A 17,867-nucleotide genomic window follows, 5' to 3' on the forward strand; every position below is an offset into this window, starting at 1 on the left:
CATCTCCTATATATTATTATCCTACAGATTTGCCCGTTTTTGCGAGCGATTGTGTGCCTTATTCGTTATGTCCGATGGGTTCAAACGTCAAACACACTAATTTAATGTTCTTAATTCAAAACGGTCGAATAGAGTATGAAAGGAAGGGTTTTCCGAATTTAAGTTATCTTGCGATATAATATTGAAGTTTCTCTAAAGCTTTCCGGCACGATTCGTCACTTTATTGACAATATGGGAATTTATTTTTTCACAATGTTTGCAACACTCGAACCAACTAAACAAAGATGGCCGCTTTAAATTTAAAATGCGTTTTAACCGATATATACAATCAATTTTCACAAACTAATCATAATAATATTAATCGATAAACATATTAGAACTGATTTATTTAAATTTTTATGAATTAAGTTCTTTGTTTAAGTTAAGTTTCTACACCTCTGACGGAAATCAAGTCTTTTGACACTATAAATTTATTACGCTATGTATACTAACATACGGTATTTCAATTGACTCACCACATATTTACTTATCAGATGCATTCGAGTGACTATAAGTTGAAGTGAGCACAATTTTATTAAACTTAACACAGTCACAAAAAAATCACTTTTAAAAACTAGGTACCATCGGTCATTTGTTGTTTATGTAAAAAACGACAGGTGATATTATTTACGTCTCATAATGATTTAAAAATGCACAGCACTATATAATAACTCACATTTATAACAAGCACCCATAGATAACTATAAATATTCAAATAAACAATAATAAACAAGGCGTTACAAAGGAAAATTTTAAAATATGTCACTTTTGTTTTTTTTTTTGTAAGGCTGTTGAATCAATTTTTTTTTGAACCAATGAAACTTATATACATTTAATTAGCTCATTATAACCCAAAAATATTTAAAAGGTATCAACCAGTGTTGCCAACTAACATTTTCAAAGTTCAGTAGATTTTTTGATTTTTTCTTCAAAATACCATTGATTGACAAAAATGTATGTAATTCAACGATTTTGTTTGGTGAAAGCGTGCATATTGACATAATCTCACAAGTGTCTTTTAAAAAATCATGTAAAAAGTGACTTTTGTTCATCACAAATATCATAATTTCTTCTTTTCCTGACAAAAATTTCAGTAGATCTACTGACATTTCAGTAGACATGGCAACACTCGATCAACCCAGTGTTGCCAAGTCAAAATTTAAAAATTCAGTAGATGGACATGGCGACACTGACTATGCGATCAACCCAGTGCTGCCAAGTCAAAATTTAAAATTTCAGTAGATTTTGACAAAAAATTCAGTAGATTTCATAAAATATAAGTAGATTTTGAAAAATGTGGTTTATTAGATATGATTTAAAACTAATAAGAATAACAATAATTAATAATATTAATTTATTGTAAACAATGATGATATTAATGGGTAAAATGGCGCTCTTGGGTAGAGTTACAATGCTTTTTATGTCAATTTAAAAGTGTATAACATCAAAAAAGGTCATGCGTAAATCATTTCAAGTTTATTATTAAAAGAATCATCAGTTAATTTACAATTGTGGAGAAACACAAATATCAGTAGATTTCTTGAATTTCGAAAAAAAAATCAAAAATTCAGTATATTGGCAAAAAATATCAGTTGATCTACTGAAATTTCAGTAGACATGGCAACACTGGATCAACCATAGAATATTATTTCAAAATTTGATAACGTAATATTTTTTTTATGGCTGTTAAATGATATTTTTTTAAACCAATGAAACTTATATACATTCAATTAGCTCATATAACCCAAAAATATTTAAAAGGTATTCAACAATAATTGGTGTTATACATATTATTTAAATCATCAACCAGGATCAATCCACTGCTGGATAAAGGCCTCCCTAGCCTGATTCTATTCCTTTCTGTTATTTGAATGCCTGTATTTATCAAAATCGGTGATATTATATTTATCCTCATATTTATATCGTCATCATAATCATCGACCTGAACCAATCCACTGCTAGATAAAGGCCTCCCTACCCTGATTCTACTCCTTTCTGTCATTTGAATTGCTGTATTTATCAAAATCGGTGATATTATATTTATCTACATATTCGTATCATTATCATCATCATCATCAACTAGGATCAATCCACTGCTGGATGAAGGGTTCCGCAACCTGATTCTACCACTAGCAGTTAAACGAATTTGTGATACTATACCAATTTATATCATCCTTATCAACATCGACCTGAACCAATACACTGCTGGATTAAGGCCTCCCTAGCCTGATTCTATTCCTTTCTGCATTTTAATTGCTGTATTTATCAAAATCGGTGATATTATATTTATCTACATATTCATATTGTCATTATCATCATTGACCTGAACCAATCCACTGCTGGATAAAGGCCTTCCTAGCCTGATTCTACTCCTTTCTGTCTTTTGAATTGCTGTATTTATCAAAATCGGTGAAATTATATTTATCTACATACTCATATCGTTATCATCATCAACTAGGATCAATCCACTGCTGGATGAAGGATTCCGCAAACTCATTCTACTACTATCAGCGAAATGTCAAACATACTATCTGACGTGAATAAAAAAACCCATCCCGAAGAGAAAACTATGGCGCCATCTATGCATACTTCACAATTATATTAAAATCCAACACCGCCAAGCCGTCTGCAAGACCTAGCGAGACAGACTGGCGAGAGCCAGCTGGCTCAGCTAGTATAATTAAATTATTCAAAGGTATGCATTTAAAAAATGTGGAAAAAAAATGTTTGGTGTTAAAACTTGACGGCCACTCAAAATTAATTTTCTAGATTAATATAAAAGATAAAAATTTGAAAAATCGTGTTAAAATTTTAAATAAATATACATAATCGTATGCACTTAACAATTTTTTTTTAAAGCAAATTTAATTGTTCAAGTATCAAGTCACTCAATTTAGAGAACTAATATCTCTCACGATATAATCTCGAAAACAAAAAAAGCACGTGCACAAACGTAAACTAATAATAGGCAAATTGATGACCTAATAAAAAATTTAAAAAGTTTGTTGGATGGTTCTACTTAACGTTCATCAAATATATCATATCGAATAACTCACGCACTATATCAGAAAAAAATATAAAAAAGTATGCAGGATTGCGCATTAGCTATGCGACAAGAGATTTTACTAAAAGAAATATTTTTAAACCCACGCAGTCAGGTTTTGCATACAAACTTAAAAATTAAATAGCGCGCTGAATACAGATGAAAAGACAAAAAAAAATCATGCACTAACGTTCACTACTAACGCACCAGTGTATACAATTTAAATTTTGAAAAAAATCCAAGTTTAGTGACACAAGTATCCAGTATTTAGCTGGGTCACCCAAATTGAAATGCAAATAACCCCCTTAATGTGCGTGCACAAACGAAAAAAACGCGTGCACAAACGTGCACTAACGATGCACAAACGAATGCACTAAAAAAAAGTTGAAAATTCAACATTGGGTGACCCAACGTTTAGCTGGAACACCCAATTTGAAATTGGAATTTTTCGGTTATTATAGGTGCACAAACGAAAAAAAATCGTGCACAAACAAATGCACACAAAAAAAGTTGGAGTTTTAACATTGGGTGATCCAGGTAAATGGACCTGCGAAAACAAAATACTTTTCATTGTAATTTTTTTCAAAACAACAAATTTTTGGAGAACTTGATTCTTTCTGAGAAACAGAACACAGAAAGACAGAAAATTGGTATTTCCTTATGACATTTCATTTTTAGTGGCTTACCATTGACGTATCAAAGAATTGTATCTTCGTCACCTACGACCATCAATATTATAATAAATAACCCACAGAACAGAAAAATAAAATTCCATATTTTTAACAATTTTATTGCGCTGTACTTTTATTAATTTAAAAAAAATATATAATGAATAACAAATGTGATTATTCTTATTTCGCTTCATAATGTACCTAGATTTTTTTCTAAACAATGGAAACACATAAAAATGCATGTCTATTGTTACTTTATTTCTCTCCTTTCTGTAACCCGACCTCAATGTCTGTATTTTCTTTTTAACATCGTCGACCCTTGCCTGCGGCTCCACCTTGATTAAAATCTCCAAAAGTTCCGCATACGCCAAGGACTTGGCATCACGATTCTTGTATAGTGGGCTGGTCGTCTTCCACAACGATGGGTTGTCTTTAAAACAACTAATAAAATCTTCCAAGAAACTTTTCGAATGCACTCGTAGATCTACCATTGTTGTTATCGATGTGAGATGTCCGAACACTTTGAATGACAGTAAAATAATGATGGCGCTGTCGTCCGTCGGCATAGATATAAATAATGTGACGGTAAAGCGTGGTGAACGTACGAATTTCAGCGGCTCGGCGAGTAAAATATCAAACATGTTTGAAATCCAACGAGCCTGGTCTGCGGATTAAAAAGTCCGCAGACCTGGGGTGCTCCACGCGAAAAAAAGTCCGAAGACTGTAAATCGTCTGACTTGCGTGCCAATGGAGCGCCGGCATAAGGACATCATATCGAAGCGGAGCCGGCACAGACGCAGTTTATCTACCCAAACTGTGGTACTATAAAAATTTGGAGTTCTTGAACGACCAAATGGAAGGTACGTAGGAATGCTTTAAAGCTATTTATTATACACGTGCAGATTATGAAATTGTCGTACCTAGCTCTGAAAGTGACATCGCATTAGATTAGCTACTATTAAGCAATTAAAACATACAGCTATGAATCATTTCTAGTCACAATACAATTTCTTATTCTTTGCCGAGGTAGGTAATAAATAATAATAATATATAGGTACGAGGGAATGCTTTAAAGCTATTTATTATACACGTGCAGACTATGACATTGTCGTATCTCTGAAAGTGACATCGCATTAGATTAGCTACTATTAAGCAATTAAAACATACAGCTATGAATCATTTCTAGTCACAATAAAATTATTTATTCTTTGCTGAGGTAGGTAAGAAATAATAATATATAGGTACGATCATGGCGGTGGAAGCGCGGCTTATTGAGTCGTGGTCGGGTCCCAGGTTCAAATCCTGGGTCTGACAAGTACACATTGAATTTCAATTTGTGTATGAGTCAGAGTATGGACCTAATATGTTGAGCAAGTGGCTGACATCCATTTCTCGTAAAAACAAAATCTGTCAATACAAACCTCCACTCCGTGGAGGTCCATATTATGATCGGACATGGTCGAAAGAAGAAGAAAAGAAATGATCATAAAATCAAAAATCGCTCGAGTTAGGTTCCTTCAGAGACAATCAATAAATCGTCAATCATCAATCAAAATTAATGGTACAGTTTGGTTATGAGGAATACAGCGGAAAACACATTTTGAAAATACCCGATATACTGGATTACACCAATTATACCAATATCAATATTAACCGTATGAAGGAATGGGTACTTAGGGGAGAGATAATAAAAAACAAGTTTGAGTATTATGTTGTATTTTAACAATTTACATTTTGTTTTACAGAATCGAGCTCAATATCCAGCATGGTGGACGATTTGGAAAACATGTCTCCTGATGAGAGTTACTCCAACTCGTTAAACAACGAAGATTGTATTGAGGTAAAACATTTTAACTAAATTGTTACATTGGTTTAATTTATCTATTGCTTATCATACTTTCTTGCCATGTGACAGCCCCGGTATAGGTGATATTTTCAATTTTCATGTTTATTGGAGCTTGAAAAATGCGGAATCTAGCAGCTAAAATGCCAAAAACATTTTCTATAATTCGCCTGGCTCTGCATGTCCGATAATTATATATTCTTTTACTGTGATTTAATTGCCTTTGTGAATACGGCTTTATGAAATCGTTACGTAATGCAAAGGCTTCATCGCCAATATAAACAAATGGCAGTGCATCAGAATTAGCAGTAGGTTTTTTTGGTGCAGGTATTTTTAATCTGCCTTCGTCTAAACGTTTGAAAAAATCAGATTTTCTCAGTACGCCTCCATCAGAAATACGTCCATTTGTTCCAACATCAACATAAATAAATTCATAATTATTAGCATTTGCAATCGCCATCAAAACAATGCTGTGGAAATGTTTGTAATTATAAAAGTGGGAGCCGGCGCCTGCAGGTGGCACGATTGCAATGTGTTTCCCATCAACTGCGCCCAGGCAATTTGGAAATTGCCATTTACTATTAAATTCTTCTGCAATCGTCTCCATTTCTTCGTGCGTATCAGGGAACTGCAACAAAAAATAATCAACATTTTATTTACAGATAGAATATTCGCCTTCAACATCCACGTTGTCGACTACTCCAAGGTCGAATCTCAATAGAGCACCAGAACCCCCATCGTTCAAACGAAAAAAATCGAATGATAGCGCCAACAAAGTGTTAGAATTAATCACCGACAAACTAAGCAAGACTGAAGATGAATTTGATGTTTTTGGCAAAATGATGGCCATGAAACTACGATCGATGTCACAGGGACAAAGATTGCTGGCCGAGAAGCTGATGCATGAAGTTGCCTTTATGGGACAAAGTGACAAAATAATGCCAGCAACTACTGTTCATACTCAACCAGTTTATCGTATATTAAGCAAAAATGTACAAAAGCCGGTATAATAAATTAATGTTTTTTGTATGAATAAATATCTTGTAAAAATATTTGTTTTTTTGTTTGTTTTTATGCCTATAAACCTTAGCTTAAGCGATACAACAAATGGTAAGTATTTGAGCTATGTTAGCAAACCTATATTATTATGTGGCCTCATTTAGAAATCAAATTCCATGCTTGCTTTTCGAAGAATATGACTAGTATTACATACATTCAACAGGAATAATTAAGCAGCTTGCTTACAGCCTATATGGAGAGTCCTGGCTAGGTACAGCATTCTAATGGTCTATTGAATATTTAGCATGTCAACGATGGCCTTATTTGTGACTATATATATACCTATCTCAAATGCATCTTGTCTGCCATTCTTATGATGTTGCCGTCTATGATTTATATAGGTAAAACAATCCACTAAACGTTCACTTTATAAGACCAACCAATGTCTACTTGTTAATGATATATTTGTAAATTTGCCCAACTTTATTAGATGACGTATAATATAATACACACCTTGAAATATTCTCCTTTCAAAACGTCAATGATGACTTGGCAAGTTTCGGGAATTATCTTGCCCAGAGTTTGTCTTCCAATCGCAGTTCTATAATGCAAGTCAGTGAATGTTCCGCCGGCAGCCAAAAATCGCAGGGTTGCACATAATCTATCATGAGGAGAAATAGCTTCCCTCATCATAGTATTTTTTTTTTTAATAAATGGGGAGACCAAATTATACAGTTCTGTGTATACATCCTCCGACATTCGCAAATAATTGCGGAAATCGCTCGGTTGCAAACGCAATTCTCGTATTAAATTTGTGTGGGATAATGTCGTTCGTTTCCTTATCCAATGTTTCACCCAGTATTTGTGTACCCTTTGCTTCGTTATTACATTATCTGCCACCCAATAACCCAAAAAACATAAAACGTCGGTATCATTTAACGCCATCACGATTTAACTGTCAGATATACGTATATTATCTATGCTGTCAAAGTCGACTGTTTTACTCGTCAAATTAATTATATACTCGTTTCGTTGAACGTCTGTTGGCCAGTAGCAGAACGTAGAAAAATCTGAAGACTTATTGTCGTCGGACTTTTGGCTCGCCAATGGAGCGCTGGCATAAAGGAAAAAAATTATATTCTAATTTTAAAAACAAGCTGTCAGTTTAACAAATTTAATGGTGATTTTATTCAATATTGTCTTCTGGCAAAACGTTTAGATATACTTAATATTAATATTATGAATTATTATAGTTATATTATGTCATATTACAGTGCATTTTTTATGATTTATGTAACTGCTTGATTTAATATGGCAGTTTCACTGAGTGAGTCAGGTCTTTGGATAAATGCTTTTCCATCTCCTAACCACGGCACACTTATGAATAATGATGCATTACCCATTGATGTTGCTCTCCGACTTAGTGTTGCCTATGTGTCATGCACACCGATGTAATTTAGGAAGATCAGAGTTGATCGTATCGTATGGGTAGACATGAATTGATGAATTCCGGGAGACATAGTCGTCATTCTGCCATCAATGATGTGATCTGTCAATATTTGGTTTCGTCGGGAATTCCGTTCAGGCAGAAGCCTCTTGGTATCTGTTGACAAGATAAAATTAAGCTGTCTGATGGTGTCACGATAATTTCATGGAGGGAAGGGAAATGTATGGTTTGGGATGCCACTGTGATGGATACACTCGCGGCATCTCGCCTGAATAAATCAGTTCAATTGTCAGCTGGTTATGCAGCTCTTTTAGCCGAGTCTAACAAAACCAAAAATACGGCTGCCCCCTGGGTATCAGACATTTGGTACCAACAAGATAAGAGTGGCTGATATCGTCCGTCGCTTGACTGAATGATGTAACAGGGGAGTGCCGTTCAACTATTTGTTCGTTCAGTATCTGAGACAGTTAATAAGCATGGAAATCTGGAACTGTTCAAGAAAGTGGCATTTATAGGTCAAGGTATAATGAACTATACACACTTTATGGGGGCGAAAAGATCACGTGAAAATGCAGAGACTGCGCTGGATCGGCCACGTGCATAGAATGCCGGAGGATATACCGGCTAGGCGGGCTATATACGCACCCCGATGGCAAAAGAAGACCTGGACGGCCGAAATTGAGATGGTTGATCTTTGTCACGGGAGATTTAAAAATGCTCGGTCAAAGCAACTGGAGAGTGTCGGCTCTGGATCGACCAGGATGGAGGAAGTTTTTGAAGGAGGCCAAGACCCACCAAGGGTTGTAGCGCCATAATTAATGATAATGACTTATTACCTATATTGTTTGATTTTACACCTTTTCTCACTTATTTTGTTTTATTCTTTATTATTATTATTGTTTACTTATTTATTAATTCTTTATGTAATTCTCAATTTACATATTATTACTTATATAATATTGTTTAACTGTTTGATGGCAATAAAACATTCTGGTTTTTTTGGGGCTGACAGGGCTCTGGGGGGGGGGCTTGGCGGGTTGACCTGATAAGTGAGATAAACGCACACCATAAATTTGCACTAAAAGGGAAAAGTATATTGCGCCGTTATTTTACATGAAGAATATCAACCTTATTTTTTATTGTTGTGTATCGATATTTGACAACTCCATAATTCAACAACACAAAAAATCGATAAAATACACCTTAATTTTACTTGAAACTCCATTTAGAAAACGGTGATGTAGAGCATCCCACTGCCCATCCTAGCGATGGGTAGGTGGGCCCGCCAGATATCCTGGCCTGGGGGCCCGTTTTAGCATGTGGGGGCCATGATTAATGTTTCATGTCCTTATAAAAATCTACATACGTAGATATGTATGTTCAAAACACATCTTATTTTTTTAAAGATAATTCTTAAAGACATCGTTAAATTTGTATTGTTTTCGCTCCTGTATTATTCTTGAAAATCTGCATGTTAATTAACACAACATTACGATTTTTAATTATCGCAACTAACTGTCAAAGCTTGACTTTACTCGTACGTTGATCGTCCGTAGAGCATAGACAAATCGGACGACTTATTATCTTTGGACTTTTGGCTCGTCGATGGAGCGCCTGCATTACGTCTTGTAGTAGGTAGGTAATGTATAGTTCATTCAACTAAGTCTGACAAAGCATATTATTTATTCTAAATAAGTGAAGTAGCTATTTCATTACCTATAATAATCCATACTGCCGTTTTCTTTTAAAGCCATTTGACACAAATATTTTTAATATAAAATATTGAAATTCCTCTTAATAGTAGATCGCTGTTTTTCTTAATACTTACTTACATATTTTATTTTGGTCCCTCACACTTTTTCTATAGCACATATTTTGATACTTAAGTACCAAAAATCAACGTTTATCGATAGATAAAAAAATAAATAGATAACAATATGAATCCAGCAAACTATTGGTGTGGTCAGTGAATCGAAATGACGAGAGGTAATTTCACCACGGTAATTATAGAAAGGTGATAAATTTTCCCACAATCACTTAAGAATTGGACTGACTAATTGCTTCTCTCGTATTTAAACAGCTAGTTTACTAGTTATTTGTAGAAATATTACTACTTGTAGAAGTGCAGGGGTGCGCTCCAGCCAGTGACTTCCCTAGGCAAGATGCCTACTTAGAATGACACCCCTTTCATTTTTAGTTTCAACTTCTCTAAAAGTTTGTTAAGTAGGTACATTCTGCATAATATGTTATTATATAATATATATATTTCGTACTTAAGCAGACAAATACACACAACATTTTAATGGTTACTTAATTTTTATAATGTTTTTATCATCTACTGAAAATTAGAGCATTTCCACGAGACTTACTCTCAAACAGTAGGGTATTTAGGTACGTGGGGGTCTGTGGCTAGACCCTTGTGTCAAAGTTGCCTTTGCGATAAACCGCCATAAACATTAAAAAAAACTCTAGTTATCCTGGGATCCTCGACACTATAGACCGGGGCTTAAGCCACGCGGCCATCGTGGGTGTTACATCATATTACATTACATTCATCGTGGGTCTGGCAAGTACACATTGTTTTGCAATTTGTGTATGAGTCAGAGTATGGACCTAATAGGTTGAGCAAGTGGCTGACATCCATTTCTCGTAAAAATAAAATCTGTTAATACAAACCTCCACTCCGTGGAGGCCCATATGATCCAATTAGGATCGGACATGGTCGAAAGAAAAAGAAAGAAATAGTTATCTTATCACGATTCTTTATGCTTCGGTGCTGGTCGTTTTTTAAGCGAATCGACCGCATCGTCTGTTTCATTGAAAACCGCCACTGCTTTCAAAAGTCGTAATACTTGTATTCGTTTCTTCATGACCGCCCATATGCAACGCATGACCTGCCTAACGGAGGTCACTATCTCCAGCCTGGAAAAAAGAACCGGTCGCTGACTCGGTGCGCTTCGGGACACGAACATAATAATGGTGTAAAACAGGTTCATAAATTAATATATATAACCACTATATTTTTAACAAACATTATGTAGGTACTTATTTATAGCTTAATGTATTTCCTACATGTTACATGGTATATTTAAACAAAAAATAGACGTTGCATTGACCCTCCAGGCTTTTTTCTTTGCCATAATCAATTCACAATACTTACATGGACGTAGATTGGAATATATTAATTTATTCTAATGTATTTTAATAAAAAAAAATAACTAGTAATTTTCTAAATATTAATAATAGACAGTCTCATTTTTTAGGCCCTGAAATGTAACGATGTCTTGTAAAGCTTTAAAACAGAGTGGTATCAGGATCATGGCGATGATCAATCCTAAGGAAATTGTGCAGCGCTCGAAATGGAAAAATTTACGAACCGGAGCGCTCGACAGTTTTAAGATTTTTACATAGTAAAGTTATCAAAGTGTAGATATGTGTTTTTTTCATAAAAATAAGTGTGTTAGATTTTCTATTATATGGCCTATCCAGCTGAGACGGTCAAATTATTTATTCCACGAGACGGAGCGATAATTTTACCGATTTCACGAACAGGAACGGCGCTCCGGTGCGTTCCGGTCCATTTCGAGCCCTGAAATTGTGTAGATTTCAATATACTTAAATAATTGATAATTAATTCTTTATAACACGACATTTCACTTTATACCTACCAGATTTATCCAATTTCTAACATATTAGTTTTATCTCAGCTGTCAATATTAGTCTACATACTATTAAAATTTAGGTGAGTCCGGTATAGAGCTTGTGATTTCTCAACTTTTTACGAATTTCTTGAATTGAATATTACTTTTTTGACGAAAATTCGATATTAGTTTATTGATTTTATCCGATCCTATTTTCCTACTGATAATCGGTTTGAGATGAAATTTCAGCGCTTTTTTATAGATTTTTAAAGGATTGCGTCCCGGTTCTTTTCTTTTCCATTTTTTTTACCGGAATTTTTTTTAAATCCTAACGTAGTTCGTGGGACAGCTTTCTATTCCGTTTCAACTTACATTTCCACTTGTATTTTTGCCTAGTAATAACAATTACGAGATTTCTCGATGAAAACCTATAGTCCGTTTAGAAGCATTCATAGTAAGAAAATAATTATACGAATGGCCTATGATATGCTATAGCAACATAATAGCGCCTATACAAGTACATAGATTTACTTGCAACAATAGTGTGTATTTTAAATTATCGCGATAATAACTGTTTACACATAAAAGTGCCGACTGTCTCGCCAATCAAATTCTTCAAGAATGAAGAGTAAGCGAGACGCGATGTTGTCATTTTATACCATTTGACAGGTCGTGAAAATTGGCTTACCCAAGGCCTGAACAAAAACGATGCATGAGTGCGCGTGAGAAAGTATTCGGCACCCTTACAATCTCTGCGACACGCGCTAAAAGGTCTACATATGTGTGAGCTAGTTTCCAAAAGTGTCGCCGGAAAATCTTGACGAAACGCTTCACATATCGTCGATAAACTGCGAGCTCGTGTTGCTAAAATTGCTATTTTTTGTGTTAAACATAAAGTCAGTGGTAAATATTTTTAGTTAATTAAGTAGAAAAGATGGTTCTGTGTGTTGTCTTAAAATGTGGTAGCCGTACTGATAAGCAAGAAGATGGTATTACGTTTCATAGGTAAGTTGATACATGTTCGTGATAATTTATTTGTATATTATTATATATTTTAATATCAGTGACCTAGTGTTTCTTTAAAATAACTTAAATTATGGATATCTTTATCTAATGGTTGCATTTGACCGCTTAAAAATACTATATAACGTAAAAAAAATAGAAAATTATAATATTTTAATTCTGAGCTTCTAGTGCGAGCACTTTGGGCAAGCACTAGCGAAATGGTCTATGGTCTCGAACATTTGTAGACGAATGCGTTCGCTCGCCCACAAACCAAACGCAAGGCACGCGGCTTCATTTAGCAATGCAACGGGTGGCGTCTAGATGTATCTATAGTCTATGGGCTTACCTCAAAATGAGTTTGCGCGGTGTAGTCCGCTTTTTTACCGGCAGGTTCGCCAATACCAATCGTCTTTTTTGATTCATGCATGCAATCTTGCAACTTGCATATTAATCATGTTTACACGTCCATTTTCTTGTTATGGCTGCGATAATACGTACTGTCTGCTGTAAATCCAATGAGTATGCAATTTAATCCATGTTAGGTCCACATCTGCCACAATGACGTATTTATGATGTGTCTGTTTGTTTACATTAATTTAAATGCGATTGCATCCGCGGGAAAGTACCTATCTTTTGATTCAACCAGCACAGATATCTCAGCGATTATTTTCGTAAATTGTTTGAAAACATGTTTTTATTAAATAGGTACCGATATACGTCGTGGTATTAATATTGGCATTGTTTTCCCTATACTTCGCTTCTGTTAGTACATACCCGTGATCACTTGCAAATAAATAATGAATAATTAATAACACGCGCCGTGAATATAATATTATTAATTCATAGTAAAAAATATCGTGTCTTTATTATCAACACGTGAGTTTAAGTAACATTTAGAAGTAGGTAGGTAATTTTCGGTCGCCAAAAATAAGACGAAAAAACCAACGTTTAGTTTTGTTAAACATGTCGAGCTGACCGGTCATAAAATAAGTTATTTATTAGTTTAATTTAAAATATTATCATGTTACATCTAAATGAGTTAATGTTGTCTCGTGTGACATTGTTCGTGATTGTTATTTCTCAAAATGTTATCTTAAATAGTGGAAGAGAAGTTACCAACAATTCTGACAGATTCTACAAACTGTCCTTGATTCATTTTAACGATTTTCACGCAAGGTAAGATATTTCGATGTTGTATTATTATTGCCTAAGATCACGATTGCATAGTTTTAATGATATTAAAATAAATTTGGGGCACGCCTAGGTGTTGTGTTACATTCATATCACGCGTTTGAAAGACACATGCAGTAGGTATTAATAGTGTTCATTTGAACAATAAAATTAATACATATATTGTCTTCTTCACAATTATCATCTGCCTCATTGAGGAAAATGGCGATCACTGAAAGTACAGAGTTTACTAAGACTTCCTTCCATCTGGAGAGATCCTGAGTTGACCTCTGCTATTAACAGTTCAATTTCTTTCAGTTTGTAACAGTTACATTATGTAACCACGGGAATCCGCCGAATATTAAAATAGTTTTCCTAATTTTTAATTAAACTAACCTAAGTGAAAATACACCCACGATGGCCGCATGGCTTAAGCGCTTGCCTCTCGTGTCGAGGGTCCCAGGTTCGAATCCTTGGTCTGGCAAGTACACATTGTTTTTCAATTTGTGTGTTCGAGTCAGAGTGTGGACCTAATAGGTTGAGCAAGTGGCTGACATCCATTTCTCGTAAAAATAAATATCTGTTAATACAAACTTCCACTCTGTGAAGGCCCATATAATCCTATTAGGATCGGACATGGTCGGAAGAAGTGAAAATACATAATTTTGGATAACCTCACATCATTCACTGTCCGGGTGAGTTATCCTATCACGTAATGCTTAGCTATCGGTCCATCATAACTACGTCATCAAGGTGTATCAAATTACGTCAAAGAAAGAAAACCTAGTTTATAATTTAATTAAACCATACCTACCTAGTGATATTGGTATTACTAACATGATAAACATAATATATCTACCCACATGACAAGTTAGAATTTGAAATTTTAGTCATGTCATCTTTGCATTTGAGAAAACTTACCTACTGAATTTAAAAGTAGGTACTCGCCAGGAAACTGAACGATGGGAAATCGAATCCCACTTGTTTCTAGACTATCTAGGTATGTTTTTGACCGCAATTGTATACCAAAATCTAATATTATTACATCTCCTACATCTTCAGTTTTAAATTATTAAATTATTAAATAAATATTATAAAATTATTAAATAAACGCTGTGTAGAAACACGGGTAATTCCCGATAAAACCAAAACTTGCTTTTGCGTGCAATTGAAATACATCATAATCATACAAAAATTACAGTAGAAAAATACCCACTGACATACTCGGGACTTTCTCGCGATGTTAAATTTGTTTATTTATGTTGATTAATTTCTTGCTTACATGTGAATGACAAGCTTTATCAAAATATACATTTTAATTGCCATTTAATCGTATTGTTATTATTTTTTTTATAATTGTTATTAATTATTATTAATCACATCGTTGTCGCCATTACAAATGATGACATTTTAAATTATATGTATATATAGGTAGGCATAAATAACATTATTTGAATCGTAAGTAAATACAAAAAAGTGTCTAGTTTTCATCTATTGACACTTACTAATTTTTGTTCCAAATAGATATAGTTATTCGCATGTTCGAGCTGAGTGCCATTGATAAAGATCTCTTTTCGGACTTCTCGGTTCAGACATCTAGAATTGCGTCGTATGAAGGGTTACATGCTGGGCATAACGGGAAAAGACTGAATCACGGAATGTTAAATAAAATATATGTATATGTATAATCTAATGGCGATTTCGACAAAATTCATGAATTCAAGAATGATAACCTAACCTAACCTAACAAATAATCCAGTATATCGGCTATTTTGAAAATGTGTTTGCCTCTAGCGAATTGTTTCCTTTTAAAGCAAATTTGTGGTGTCTGTTTATCTCACTTAACTGGTCGACCCCCCACGCCGGGCCCTCAGACTAGAGCCCTGTCAGCCACCCCCTTATGGGCCCATGCATTGCAGTGTTTGCATCAATGTCGACTGAACATAATAAGTGGTTCATCATTTTGATAAATTCTGGATTACCATCATCGTCACCCTGCGTCACTTGATCTATAGATACATGTTGCTGCTATTTTGATTTCATGCCCTTCCCCGCACTACGGACTCTTGCACCATACAGTCCCGTCACTGATGGGTTCACTGGAATCTTAATTTCTTACACCCACTTCATTTTATTTCCCTTATAGATTCGAAGAGTTGAGTCCAGCGTCCACAAAATGTGAACCGTCCGAAGCACCATGCATCGGTGGGTTCCCTCGCCTTTACTCCAAGATCCATGAGATGAAGAAGCAAACCCCTGACTCTGTGGTTCTTAACGCCGGCGACAGCTTCCAGGGAACGCTGTGGTATAATATCTTCAAATGGAATGTCACCCAGTACTTCATGAATCAACTTCCTTTAGACGCTCATGTGGGTGATTTTTTCTTCTTATAATTCACATTTATCAGTATTCTCGTATGAATCCAGGTTGAAAAGGAAATGAATCGTACCTCATCACAGTTTCAATATAAATAAATTTGAAATTACAATACAATGATTACCGTTTTTTTTTCTTTTAGAAATTTTGATTAGAGTTTTATTTTCATATATACATTTATGGATATCTCGCATATTGAGGTTTCTTTAAAGACTTTGGCACGCAAACTACTCTACTTGATGCTAAGTCAAAGGGAATTTGTGCCGGCTGAGAAAAATGCTTTATTGAAAAAATATCGTCTACCCGCATCGAGTATTGCTAATTTGATTTCGGCCAGGACATATGAAACCAACTTGCAAAAAACACTGGAAAATTCTTTGTAGCGCAAGGCGGTGGTGATTCTGATGAATATTTCGTTGTAGGTTAAAAACTGAGAACTGTGATTTATAGTCCAGTTTTTCCTGTGGTAAAAGAAATGTCGCATAGGACTGATATTCTGAGCATAGCATATACTTATCCTAACTTATACGACAACGCACTCAATACAGTAGCTAGCAAGTAAATTCGCGCATAGCGACATTCGCACATGTATAGGTAGACGTCATGCAATTTCCATTATGCGATATCAAGCATCGGGAGTTTATAGCAATATCACCTTTATTGTAACGGCGTTAGAACAGAGTATGCCATTCGGCAGACCCGACAAAAAAGTGAGTGTCATTTTTTTCCCAGGTGCATCGTCCACAATGACATTATTAATGTCATTGATCGTCCATATTAATGTCATTGCTACAGTCACTGGATCTGAAAGGCATGAATCATAATAACATGTCACCGTATATTATTTTGATTCTTTTTACTCAGGCATCAGGTATCATCGATAATAATGTCATTTGGTATTATGAATAAACAGAACGGAGACATTTCAGGAAAAATATAACTTTTGTTTCCTTTAATTGCGTTAACTGTCAATTCATGGTGGAACTGCATTGTATTATTGTTTAATTTAACAAAACGCATTTTTTTGTAAGTAGTGCTTATTCCACTTTAATAAATAAATTTCGACCGGTTTCGTCCGCCTCAGTGGGACATTTTCAACTGAATATATATTTTAAAACAGTATTTACCAAACAAAATCAAAAGCGACAGAAATAATCTAACAATAGGTACATTGAATTATCCGTCCAATATTACTTTCTCAATAACAAATTAATTTAAAATAAAAGAGGTTGGATATTTATATTTCTGGCTATACTTCAGCTGGGGCACGGTCTAAGGCATAAAGCCCACCAAAGCGGCGCTTGGTGCGCTCTCTACGAAGTAGGCCCCCTCCCACCCGCGCATTACCCTTCACATATGTAATAAGGGGCCCAAGGAGCACAAAATAATTATTATTATCAGCGTCTCTCATAACAAAGCAATAAAAATATTATTAAATTTCTCGGGGCTTGTAATTAATATTCATGATGACATCATTCTACCAGCGAAATATTGGACACGCAATAACTAAACAAAGAGTTCACTGTTATTAAATAATGCCTTCTCGCCCGTATATCGACGACGCTTCCAGGAGCGTGATTTTGTTTGCCGTGTTCAATGAATGGACTACGTTGTATTTTCGTTAATTCGTGCC

The 17,867-nt window shown here is 34.8% G+C and overlaps 2 protein-coding genes across 3 annotated transcripts in view; both read left to right on the forward strand.

The window, feature by feature from the left end:
* The first annotated feature begins 4,530 nt into the window (after positions 1–4,530).
* On the forward strand, positions 4,531–6,641 carry LOC147069482 (uncharacterized). The gene is made up of 3 exons (XM_085950103.1): positions 4,531–4,613; positions 5,499–5,593; positions 6,259–6,641. Exons 1-3 carry the CDS (start codon positions 4,607–4,609, stop codon positions 6,604–6,606), a joined length of 450 nt encoding a protein of 149 aa, XP_085806229.1. The 5' UTR covers positions 4,531–4,606; the 3' UTR covers positions 6,607–6,641.
* A 6,784-nt stretch (positions 6,642–13,425) lies between these two features.
* The window catches only part of LOC147069483 (apyrase-like), a 28,653-nt gene continuing 24,211 nt past the window's right edge, over positions 13,426–17,867 (forward strand). Inside the window, exons 1-2 of one of the 2 annotated variants that reach the window (XR_015071130.1) lie at positions 13,426–13,864; positions 16,005–16,227. Coding sequence is in view for 1 of the 2 variants with exons in the window: in XM_085950102.1 (XP_085806228.1) it covers positions 13,710–13,864; positions 16,005–16,227 (378 nt within the window). In the remaining variant the exon portion in view is untranslated. The remainder of the gene's footprint in view (positions 13,865–16,004; positions 16,228–17,867) is intronic. The other variant, XM_085950102.1, reaches the window with a different exon arrangement.

The sequence above is a fragment of the Rhyacophila brunnea genome, unplaced genomic scaffold, assembly GCF_057557595.1.
Source record: "Rhyacophila brunnea isolate RB1 unplaced genomic scaffold, BYU_Rbru_1.0 scaffold_23, whole genome shotgun sequence".
Lineage (NCBI taxonomy): Eukaryota > Metazoa > Arthropoda > Insecta > Trichoptera > Rhyacophilidae > Rhyacophila > Rhyacophila brunnea.